This window comes from Hypanus sabinus, chromosome 6, assembly GCF_030144855.1.
Source record: "Hypanus sabinus isolate sHypSab1 chromosome 6, sHypSab1.hap1, whole genome shotgun sequence".
In the NCBI taxonomy this organism is placed as follows: Eukaryota; Metazoa; Chordata; class Chondrichthyes; order Myliobatiformes; family Dasyatidae; genus Hypanus; species Hypanus sabinus.
Window position 1 is genome coordinate 167962187 of NC_082711.1, and position 13075 is coordinate 167975261.

Here is a 13075-nt window from a genome sequence, read left to right on the forward strand (position 1 = left end):
TACAAGGTAATCTAAATTCCAATTAGAACAGAAAATATAAAACTGTCATAATGCCAAGAAAAAGCATGTTCACCACCTGTTATAAAAAAAACTATTTGTTCCAGCATTTTACTATCACATAATGTTACATTTTTCATTTCAATTTACATTTATATAGAACATCAGTGACGACACTTGTTATATATTAATGGGTACATAATGACCTTTATGAAAGGTGAACTATCTGCTAGTCTGGTCAGCAATGTCAAATGTTTTAAATGCCTTACAATCTCTTAATGTTGCAAGCAATTTTAACATCAGTTTGTTAATGATATTAAGACGAGTACAAGTGCGTCTAAAGCAGAATGCAGAGATTCTCAGGAAGCTATAGGCAGATTAAATAAATGGGCAAGACATCTGTGGAGGATGTGAGGTCATAAAATAAACAGAAACAGTATTCTTTAAACTGCAAAATGGTGTCCAGATGTTGGAATCTGAGCAAAATAAAAGTTGCATCTGGACCCACCACTAGTGATATCTGCCCTTTCCTCCCCTTTCCGTTTTCCGCAGGAGTCTCCATGATACCCTAGTCTCTCCATCATTCCCTGGTCTACTCATCCCTACCCATCCAACCCTCCTCACCCTCTGGTACTTTCCCCTGAAATTGTAGGAGATCAATATTTGCTCCTCACCTCCTCCCTCACTGCCACCCAGGGATCCAAATGCTCCTTCCAGGTGAGACAGAGATTCGTGTGTACTTGTTTCAATCTTGTCTATAACATCCAGGGTTTTCATTGTGGCCTCCTCTACATCAGAGAGTCCACCTACACTTTCTCTGCAAAGTGACTATCTTGTTTCTGGTTGCATGTCACTTTCCTATCTGCTCGCAGACTGATGTCTATCCTTGGCCTTCTCCACTTCCATAGTGAGGGCTAACACAAAACTAGAAGAACAAAACCTCACATTCTACTTGGGTAACATAATGGTATGAACATTTGGTTTTCCACTTTCAAGAACGCACACCCTCAACTCTCCTTTTCCACCTAGATTCTCTCTTACCTACTTACATCTGTTTATCACCCTCACTTTTCAACCTGAGTTTCATCTCCCCTACCCTACTCTTCCTATTCCCTCCTCCACTTGGTTCCATCTGCTTATCTTTCCTCCTTTATCTGGTTCCAATTATCACCTTCCAGCTTCCGTTTCCATCTTCCTCTCTTATCTCTCCCAACTGGCTCCATGTGCCCATTGCTTTCTGTTTTATCCTTATCTGATTCCACCTCTTACCCACCAGCCTGTCCATTATCCCCCACCTCATCCAGTCCTACCTAGTATCTATGAGGCTGTTTCACTCCTCCCTCTTGACTCTTTATACTGGTTATCTTCTCTCCACAATCTCAGTCCTGAGATAAGGGGAACCAATTGTGGGAGGATAGGAACACGTGCAGGAAATGGAGAAGATGTGGTGAGGGCAGTATCAGCTGTTTACTGATTCTATGGGATTCTGTGTCTGAGAGAGGTGCAAAGTCTCAGTCACTGAGTATATTTAATGGTATAGAGTAAGTGAGGAATAGTGGTACTGATGTAAAATATTTGCAATGATCGTACCGAATGTCAGGTAGTCACAGTAAGTTGAGTAGACTGAATATAATAATAAAGTGATTATCATTTCAATAAGGCAAATTAAAACCAACATTGCCCAAGCTTTGGCTTCAAATGAACGTTTGATTTTGAATCTGATTAAAATTCCTAAGAGGAAAAACATGTTGTCATCAGCTCCTTGGCAGAGAACGTCTAAAATCAGTGCCAAAATACCTGACTCTAAAGACAATTGTCAATAACCAACAGAAGATAGTGGAATCCATTTCCAGCATTTGGACTATTTTCTGACCACTCTCTTCAAAGGGACAGAATGATCCTTATCTCTATAAATAGGGTGTTCAATACCAAATTTTCTACCAGCACCTGATACAGTCAACTTCAGTGAAAACTTAATTCACTTACTTCCAGCTGCTTTGCCCTACAGCATTAGATCCATAGGAAAACTTCCTGTATGCCTGAGCTCGTTCATGTTGTGGCACATGTTGCTGAGGTTGGCTAAAAGGAGCATTTTAAGTAATTAACACTTAGTTTGTTAGGATATAAAAATACAGAAGAGAATAAAGTCTTTAAATAGTTCATCTTATTTCTCATTATCAGTGAAATATATCAAAATCTGAGACAGAGGGCACATGAAAAAATAATAATCAGTTTCAGTAGGTCAGATTGTGATTGGCTCACTACCATTCACCACACCTTTGATTTATGTCTGCATGCTTTAGCTCTGGAGACAGACATATTCTGGATGTCAGATACCAGTTCATCTAACCTCCTGTGCCATTGGAATAACCACCAAGTCCAGAATGTATTCATTATGCCAACAATGGCTTGTGGTGAAAGTAGTACTCTAATCATTTGAGAGCAGCTGTCAAGCTTTATTCAAATGGTAGGGACAGCAAAACATTTTTGGAGCGGACAGTGAAAACATGGCAATTTTAGCTCTTTTTTTTCTCGGTTTTAAAATTTACTATATTATTGCTTTTAACCAGCATAAGTTTTTAGCTTCACCTCCACCATATCTGTTCACAGGATGTGACTTTCCTATCCAGGAAATCTTCAGAAAGGAAGATCCTACCACTAAACACACTCTTCACAGTCCCACCCCCACCAACCCACACTTTCTGCTTTCCACAACGATCACTCCCTGTGATTCCCTTGACCTTGTCCATTCATCCCTCCCCAGCAATCTCCCTCCCGGCACTTAACCCTACAAGCAAAACTACACCTGCCCATTTACCTCCTCTTTCACCTCCATTCAGGGCCTCAAACAGTCCTTCCACATTAGACAACATTTCACCTGCAAATCTGTTAGGATTGCCTACTGTATCCAGTGCTCCCAATGCAGCCTCCTCTACAGTGATGTGATTCAATGTAGAATGGGTGTTTATTTTGTTGAGCACATTCAGCCCATTCACAAAAAACAGGAACTCCCAGTGGTCAACCATTTTAATTCCAATTCCCATTCCGTGATTTTGGTTGATGAACTCTTTTACTGCCACAACGAGGATATTCTCATTTTGTAAGAGAAATAACTCATATTCCATCTAACCAACTTACCATAACTTTCACCTTCTTCTTCAATTACCCACTCCTACCACCTATCCTTCTCCTCGCCTACCTATGATCCTCCCCCACCATGCCGCAGCGCCTCTCCTTCTTCTCTTTCTCCCATCAGACTCCTTCTTCTATAAACTCTTTATCTTTTCCACCTATCATCTCTCTGCTTCTTACTTCATCCCCCCTCCCTATCTGCCTGGCTTCACTTATTACCTGATAGCTTATATTCCTTTCCTCCAACCAACCCCTACCTTCATATTCTGGCTTCTTTCCCCTTCCTTTACATCCATCATGAAAGGTCTCAGCCTGAAATGTTGACTGTTTATTCATTTCTATAAATGTTATCTGACCTGTTGAGTTCCTCCAGTATTTTGAGCGTTGCTATGGATTTCCAGAATTTGCAGAACTTCTTCTGGTTACGTTTTTAGCTTTTTATCTTTAATTATTTTGAAAAAAATAATCAATTTCAGGTGTATTTAAGTAGTTTAGAATGTGGATACTTTGACAGCAGTTAGCAAGTGCACCCAAGTATAGTACACCAGTTAACTTGCAGATAGAGTTGGTGGTGGTGAGGAAGGCAAATGCAATGTTAGCATTTATTTCAAGAGGTCATTGGTGAAGTATCACCTCGAGTATTGTGAACAGTTTTAAGCTCCTCATCTAAGAAAATATGTGCTGGCATTGGAGAGGGTTCAGAGGAGGCTCACAAGGGTGATTCTGGGAATGAAAGGGTTATCATATGAGGAACGTTTGGTAGCTCTGGGTCTATACTTGCTGCAATTTAGAACGATGGAGGACATCTCATTGAAACCTTTTAGATGTTGAAAGGCCTCAACAGAGTAGATGTGGGAAGGATGTTTCCCATGGTGGGGGAAGTCTAGGACAAGGGGGCACAGCCTCAGAATAGAGCGGCGTCCATTTAAAACAGAGATGCAGAGAAATTTCTTTAGCCAGAGGGTGGTGAATTTGTGGAATTTATTACCACAGGCAGCTGTGGAGGCCAGGTCGTTGGAAGTATTTAAGGCAGAACTTGGTAGATTCTTGATTGGACACAGCTTCAAAGATTATTGGGAGTGGGGCAGAGGAGGGGAATTAGGGATCAGCCATGATTGAATGGTGGAGTAGACTTGATAGGACAATAGCCTAATTATGTATGTATATGACAGAGAGGGGGGAGAGGGAGAGGAGAAAAGGGGAGGGGAGAGAGGGAGAAGGGGAGGGGGAAGGGGAGAGGGAAAGGGGGAGGGGGAAGGGGAGAGAGAAGAGAAGAGGGAAAAGAGGGAAGGGGAGGGGGGGAGAGGGGGGAAGGGGAGAGGAGGGGAGGGGGAGGGGAGAGGGGGAAGGGAGAGAGGGGAGGGGAGGAGAGGGGAAGGGGAGAAGGAGAGGGAGGGGAGTGGGAGGGGGAAGGGAGAGAGGGGAAGGGGAGAGAGAAGGGAAGAGGGGAGGGAAGAGGGGGAAGGGGATGGGAGAGAGGGAGAAGGGAGGGACGGAGGGGAGGAGGGGGAGTGGGGGAGGGGAAGGGGAGAGTGGGGAGGGGAGGGGGAGTGGGGGGAAGGGGAGAGGGGAGGAGGGGTGTGGGGGAGGGGAAGGGGAAAGGGGGAGGGAGAGGGGGAGGAGGGGAGAGAGGAGAGGGGAGTGGGGGAGGGGAACCCCAAATTCGGTCGCAGTGTCATTCTATTATTTAAACAAAGACAAAGATACTTCTGGAAAATGCACACAAAATGTAGTACATACTGTCAGAGAAACTGGTAAAACTGCAGAACTTTTTAGTAGCAGATTAATTAGTAGAAGATTAAAAAAAGGCTCTGATGAATTATGACAATTGATTTACTATCCAGAACTTTCCATTTCAAATATCCAGTATACATATATTTTCTCAAATTCTACTAATCTATTGCAAAGATAACCTTGCTGGTTTTGCAATTTTTGTCACTTGACTAACACCAGGACAAAGTATTTGTATGTTTTCTCCAATAGCATATTTATATAACCCCTGATTGTTATTTTGTCTTATCAGCTAATTGCAGGCAGGCCAAAGGCCTCAAAGACAGGCACTCTCCTGCAAAATTTTGAAGACTATTAACAACAAAGATCACTTGGCTGGATTTATTCTACAGAACTCTATACCACAAGTAACCCTCAAAATAAGAGTCCAGAACACCATTGTATACGAGTCTGTAAACTATGTGTGGCAATTTACATAATTAAGTCATGTTTGGGAAAATTGGCTCCACACCTAAACTCTAACTTTTTTTTTGGTACTTCAGTACTTTCTGTAATACCCCATTCTGTATTTTTACAAAAGAATGTTTCCATTTGCAACACAATTTCCTCTCTGTGACTAATAATTCAACAATAACTTAAACCCCTCAGAATAAGGAAAAGTTACAAACGTGGAGATAAAACAATATGTAAATAGTTCTTTGGGTCTTTAGTGTAAACAATTCCCCAACATGAAGCAGCAGTTATTGAGCACAAGCTCTAGACTGAGTCTAATATGAAGTGTTACGAATGTGGAGCAAATCTGATGGGCAGAAGGGTCCCAAATCGCCAATGCCCGCCTCCCCCTCCTTTTTGAGAATTGCAAGATCGCTATTATTTCGGGTCTGAGACCCGAAATAAGACAGATACACATCATGTCAATAATGAGAGAGAGACACACAGAATACACAAGGTTTGGAAAGTCTCCTGACATAAGCGGAACGGAACCACTGACTACTGCTATTGTCTCTTGGAGAAGGAATTGTGTATTGAGTACTGTACTATTCATCGAAACCCCTCAGGGGACAACCAGAGTGGTCTGGTTGAGGGATTGCATCATCCCAAACTGATTGACATCTGAGACCCAGTGAGTGAGGATAAAAAGAGGGGACCAGGGAACACTCCTTTAGACGCACCAGGAGAAACGCTAGAAATCCAGTGACAGTGTTTTATAGCGAAAGCTGGTGGGAGCTCGTGTGCATCCTCCCTTGCCTGGGTGGCGGGCTCATCACGGAAGAACGGTTTAGCTAAAGGAGAGGTCACACTTGAACGGCCAAGATGAGATACCTGACGGATCAAAATCATAAAGGAAAGTCGGCAAGTTTTTCTCTTTCTCTCTCTCTCTCTCTCTCTCTCCAACAATTGCAACACAGTGACACCCAAACGATGGCAGCCTGTGTGAACTGCAGCGAACTTTATATTTCCATCGGACAATTCATTATCCCCTAGACAATGATAGAGCTTTATTTCTTATTGATTATTATTATACTCACACTTTTAGATTTAGTATTGATGACATATATTATCTGTATATTTGCATTGATATTATTTTTGTGTATTTTTGCTAATAAATACTGTTAAAAATAGTATCATCAGACATCTCTATCTTTGCTGTTAAGTAACCCAGTTCCGGGGTTCGTAACAACTTGGGGCCTCATCTCGAGATTTGATACCAAATTGGAGGGCCAGTAAATCGGGCATTTAAGTCCAAACTTGGATCTGGTTGCACAGGTAACCAGACAGGAAACCAGCAAAGATGGACGTAGACGAATTTATAAAAAACCCGACTCCGGAGGCGCTAGAGGCTGCCACAAAGTCGGACTTGATAAATATTGCGATACAGATTTGATCTTTACCTTAAATCCTTGTCAGAAGGGATTAGTAGCTTTTATTTATAATATGATTATGAAGATACAACCAGAAATATCAGTTAGAATTAAACAAGAATGGGAAAAAGAACTTCAATACAACATATCAACAGATAAATGGGAAAAAATTTTGCAAATGGTTAATTCTTCTTCTATATGTGCTAAACATGCTTTAATACAATTTAAAATTGTACATAGAGCTCATATGTCTAAAGATAAACTTGCTCGATTCTATTCTCATATTAACCCTCTATGTGACAGATGTCATTTAGCAGTGGCCTCATTGACCCATATGTTTTGGTCATGTCCCACTTTACATAATTATTGGAAGGATATATTTACTACTATTTCCTCAATTTGGAATATAGATTTACAACCTCATTTTATTACTGCAATTTTTGGCATACCAAATGAAGATGGCAATCAGTTTTCCCCCTCAATCAGACGAATGATTGCTTTTGTAACATTAATGGCCAGAAGGTCTATACTACAAAATTGGAAAGAAGTAAATCCTCCTACTACATTTCAGTGGCTTTCTCAAACTATTTCTTATCTGAGTTTGGAAAAAATTAGAAGCACTATTTTTGACTCATCAATTAAATTTGAAGAAACTTGGAGACCGTTTATTCGACATTTTCATATGAATTAATTTGGCCTTCTCCAGACCTTTCTGCTTATTCATGTTCAGGTATGGAGTTCCGGAGTTCTTTGACACTATCTTATACTTGTAAACTGTTATTATTGCCTATGTTAGTTTAGTTTAGTGTTTTATTTTTTTTAATATATATTTTTTCTCACATATTTTTTAATATTTTTTTTTCTTTTTTAATGGTTATTTGTTTTTTTTTTCATATAATCATGTGGACTTGATTAAGGTATTTTCTTTTGTTGATGTTTAGTAGGATATTATTATCTTATTATCAATGTGATTTCAAGTCTATTGTATTTATAATTTACTTATTACTATGTTATTTTTTTTGTGTATATGTGAAAATCAATAAAAAGATTGAAAAAGAAAGAAAGATAAATATTGCGAAAGGGCTAAATCTCGCAGAGGTGAGGTTGTCAATGAAAAAGCGGGAGGTGCGGAGGGCCATAACTCAGTATTATATTGTGAAGAATGTGTTTTCCACTGAGGTATTGGAAAATATCCCTGAAAAGGTACCAGCTAGTGGGACGGCTCAGTTAGAGTTGGAAAAATTAAGGTTGGAGCATAAAATTAAGTTAAAACAGCTGGAAGCAGCTGAAAAGGAGAAGGAAAGAGCTGAAAAGGAAAAGGAAAGAGCTGAAAAGCAGAGAGAGCATGAGCTCCAGCTAAAGGAGTTAGAGGTGAAAAGGGAGCAGGAAAGAGCTGAAAAGCAGAGGGAGCATGAAATTAAGTTAAAACAACTGGAAGCAGCTGAAAAGGAGAAGGAAAGAGCTGAAAAGGAGAGGGAGTATGAGGAGAAGGCGAAACAGAGGCAACATGAGCTGGACCTGGAGAAGTTAAGGAAAGAGCGAAGAGTTCAAGGGCCAGACCGAGAGGAGAGATTTAATGTTAGTAGGGATTTTAGGTTAGTATCTCCATTCGAGGAGACGGATGTTGATAGTTATTTCTTGCATTTTGAAAAGGTGGCAGTGAGTCAGAAGTGGCCCAGAAATCAGTGGGTGGCGTTGTTACAAAGTGTGTTAAAAGGGAAGGCACAACGGGCATATGCGGCATTGTCTATGGAGGAGGAGGAGTCTGAGAATTATGAGGAAGTAAAAGAGGCCATTCTTTGGGCCTATGAATTGGTACCTGAGGCCTATAGACAAAAGTTCAGAATTTTAAAGTAAGTGTGGAATCAGACGTATTCAGAGTTTGCCTATGAGAAGGGTGTGCTCTTGGATCATTGGTGTGCTGCAGAAATGGTGGAATAGGATTTTCGGCGCTTAAGGGAGTTAATTCTGATTGAGGAATTTAAAGGTTGTGTTTCGGATGATATCCAGATGTACTTGAACGAGAAGCTGAATAAGTCCATATCCGAATTTGCTACATTCGCAGATGAATATGCCCTAACCCACAAGACGAAGTTTTCCTCGAATAAGAGTTACCAGAAAGACCGTGGGAACGGTAGAGAAAGCCTGCCGGCTGAGGCAGAAATTCAGCCGGGAGCTAGTGGTAAAAATAAGGAGGAAGAAAGGCAAGATGGCAGGAGGGGTCCTGGCTTGACCTGTTATAATTGTGGAAAGATGGGTCATATTGCATCTAAGTGCTTTGCTCCGAGTAAGGAGACAGGAAAAGGGAAAGCAGCAGTCACTACAGGATATATTGTGTGATCAGTAAATCAACAAGAAAACCCCAGGTAAAGAAAATACGAAAGGGGCGTGAGAAATTTATTTCAGAAGGGACCGTGTCTGTGAAAGAGGGAGAAACACCAGTTCCAGTGCAGATCTGGAGAGACACTGGAGCTTAGCAGTCATTGATTCTCCGTAAAGTACTAGATTTTGGTCCCGAGACTGGAGAGGTAGATTTGAGAGGAATAGGAAAAGAAATAAGAAGCTGTGCCTTTGCATGGGATCATTATAAATTGTGAGCTGGTATCTGGACCAGTTGAAATAGGGGTGCGATCAGAATTTCCGAGAACTGACGTAGACATCTTCTGGGTAACAATTTAGCTGGTGGTGAAGTTTGGTCGGCCATGGAGCTGACGAGCCAGCCTGCAAGTGTTGAGGACCCGCCCCTTAGTTCCAAGATCCATCCCGCATGCGCGACCACTCGCAGCATGTCGAGAAAGGCAGCTGAGAAAGAGACCAATTTAATTCAGGCCAGTATCGACTTGGCTGAGATGTTTTTACCGACCCTGTACCAAGAGGGGTTAGGGGGTGGTAAAATGGAGAATAGGGAGGTGAAAGAGAGTAAAGGAGAGGAGGTAGACATACCCTTAGCCAGGAGGAAATTTATAGAGGCATGGAGTAAACATGAGAAACAGATAAGGCTGTTAGAGGGTCCAGGGTTGGACATGGATGATCTGTCTGGCTTGACAGAACTGTTTGAAGAAGTTGAAAATTTTAAAGGTGTTCTCGATAATGAAATGAGGGCAGTCCTAGATGAAAAGGATGCCATTACCTTGAAGGAGTCTGCTGGGTTGGCAGATGAGGTTGTTTCAGCCCACAGGGTTGAGTTTACTCCGGAAGGGAGTTGCCCAGAGAGTAACTGGGAGGATCAGGGGAACTTATAATTTGAAAAGGGAATGGGTATTGAAAGCCTGGAAGAGGCAGCTGTCCCGTTTGAGTGTGTTCAAGATGTGGATGCACGTGGTACTGAACCTAGTAATGAAACTCAGGAAAAGTCTGAGGTATTTGATTCAGTTAAAAAGGAATGCAGTCCTTGTGGGTCAGATGGACTTGGTTCAGTGAAGAAAGGGTTAACGTTGGTACTAGAGGGAAGTGAGAATTCCCAGTTGTTTGTGTTCAAAGGTGTGTTAAAAGTTAGTGAGGAGATAAAAGGTGGTGATGTGGATATTATTATTGAAGGGAAAGGGAAAAGTGTATTTCCTAAATTGAATAAAGAAAATTTAAAGTCTGGATTGGTGTCAGAAGCAGTAACCAGGCTGAAGGGACAATGGCTTGTTAACACGGTGCCTGCAAATCAATTACAGTTTGATTTGGAATGTAAAGGTGCCCCACACGCTAATGTTATTCAAGGGTGTGCTGTGAAGAGGCAGAATTTGAAATGTTGTTTGGACAAAGAGGGATCGCTTGCAGATTTTAAACTGAAAACCAATAGAATGAAGGGTCCTGAAGATAAAACTAATGACTTGCTTAAAAATAAAGAATTGTGTGGAAATTCAGCAAATGGGCTAAGTTTGGAAAACATTGTTGATAAAATAACTCCTATGAAAGGAGCATGCAAAAGCCTATTCCACACTGGTACGCAAGCTAACCACGTGGGAGTTAACTGGAAAATGGGCGAGAGTTGACGGGATGCCACTTTAATTAACAGGATTCGGTTTTAAGGGATTTCGACAAAGCATGTAAATAATAAAGACAACACCATGGAAGATTGACTGTTAAGTTTGAAAGTAAAATAAAGATTAGTATTTGCATGAACTTTTGTAATATACACGAAAGTTAAGATCACAACTCTTTAATTTTGTTTTGCTGAAGAAAAGGAATAAAAATAGGTGGTTATTAAATTGGAGTCTGATGCTACAGGAATTTATTAAGGTACAAGATATTAAGATATTAAAGGAAGTGACAATGTAATCGCTAACTGTTTAGATGCTGGATTGAATGTATAACTGTATTACTCTGTAGTGGAAAAAAATTCTTTTGTATTGAGTTAGATTCTGAAATTCTGTAAGACTCTGTATTCATTAATCTTTACCTGTGGCAAAAATCCTTAGAAAGATGGGGGTGTTACCGATGTGGAGCAAATCTGATGGGCAGAAGGGTCCTGAATCGCCAAAGCCCACCCCCTCTCCTTTTTGAGAATCGCAAGATCGCTATTATTTCGGGTCTGAGACCCACAATGAGAGAGATACACAGCATGCCAGGAAATGAGAAAGATACACATCATGTCAATAATGAGAGAGAGACACACAGAATACACAAGGTTTGGAATGTCTCCTGGCATAAGCAGAACGGAACCACTGACTACTGCTATTGTCTCTTGGAGAAGGAATTGTGTATTGAGTACTGTACTATTCATCAAAACCCCTCAGGGGACAACCAGAGTGGTCTGGTTGAGGGATTGCATCATCCCAACCTGATTGACATCTGAGACTCAGTGAGTGAGGATAAAAAGAGGGGACCAGGGAACACTCCTTTAGATGCACCAGGAAAAACGCTAGAAATCCAGTGACAGTGTTTTATAGCGAAAGCCGGTGGGAGCTCGTGTGCATCCTCCCTTGCCTGGGTGGCGGGCTCATCACAGAAGAACGGTTTAGCTAAAGGAAAGGTCAGACTTGAACGGCCACGACAACAAGACACCTGACGGATCAAAATCATAAAGGAAAGTTGGCAAGTTTTTCTCTTTCTCTCTCTCTCTCTCTCCCCAACAATTGCAACACAGCGACACCCAAATGATGGCAGCCTGTGTGAACTGCAGCGAACTTTATATTTCCATCGGACAATTCATTATTCTGTAGACAACGATAGAGCTTATTTCTTATTGATTATTATTATACCCAAACTTGTAGGTTTAGTATTGATGACACATATTATCTGTATATTTGCATTGATATTATTTTTGTGTATTTTTGCTAATAAATACTGTTAAAAATAGTATCATCAGACTCCAACTGACATCTCTATCGTTGCTGGTAAGTAACCCAGTTACGGGGTTCGTAACAGAAAATAAAGATATTATTATCTCTATCTGTAAAATCATATATTACCTTTTGTGGATCAAGATTGTTACAGGGACATCTGTTTCAATTAATCTAATAATGAATAAAACGTGATACAAAAGACTTGCTAGCTGAAGGAAATAAATTGATGTCAATATTGTTGTGAACAATACAGAGGTTAAAGTACAGTGTTGTGCAAATTCAGCCTAAGTAACAACATTTGATAATGAAATCAAGAAAGGCAAAAGAAATCAAGTCACTAGCAAGGGATCCAAATTATGGTTGTGATTCAAGACGATGGCTTCCGAATTTCTGATGTTCATCAGAAGGAAGTTATGAATCAGTGAAGAGAGATAACAGAAAACCAACGTGACAACACAGAAGCAGGAATCAGAACTCACAGAGAGGAGATCTGGGGGTTTAGACCACTAGAATAAACTAAAGTCAGGTTTTCAAATGACATGGACAAGAGCCTGCATAAAGGTTGAGAAAGTTGGAAAAAAAGGGGACAAAGATAAATCTTTGGATATCTCTGTATGACATAGTTGTAGGTAGGATTGGAAGAAAAATGCATTGCCAGTAACAATGTTCAAACAAATACAAACTTTGATTAAAGGATTTGAAATATGAATTATATTTCTCACTCGAGAGATGCTGCCTGATCCACTCACTGCCTGCAGAATAGAAGACAGGCATCAGCCCACAATGTTGTGTTGACTTTTAACCTACTCCAATATGAATCTAATGTTTCCCTCCCTCATAGCCCTCCATTTTTCTTTCAATTGTGTGCCTGAGTCTCTTAGAAGTCCCTGATGTATTTGTCCACCATACCTAGAAGCGTATTCCACGCACCCACCACTCTCTGTGTAAAAAACCTACCTCTGATATCCCCCCCTTCTTTCCTCCAATCACGTTAAAATTATGCCCTCTAATATTACCCATTTCTGCTTTAGGAAAAAGGTGTTGGCTGTCCACTCTAACAGTGTCTCTTATCATCTT

The 13075-nt window shown here is 40.8% G+C and overlaps 1 protein-coding gene across 9 annotated transcripts in view; it reads right to left on the reverse strand.

Annotated features, from left to right (window-relative positions):
- LOC132396071 (spermatogenesis-associated protein 22) overlaps nt 1-13075 on the reverse strand; it is a 59621-nt gene that overhangs the window by 37438 nt on the left and 9108 nt on the right. For 8 of the 9 annotated variants that reach the window (XM_059973443.1, XM_059973447.1, XM_059973442.1 and 5 more), the window contains one exon: nt 1984-2076. The exons of the other annotated variant lie outside the window; for it this stretch is intronic. In XM_059973443.1, the coding sequence (XP_059829426.1) occupies nt 1984-2076 (93 nt within the window). The remainder of the gene's footprint in view (nt 1-1983; nt 2077-13075) is intronic. 9 annotated transcript variants of the gene reach the window in all.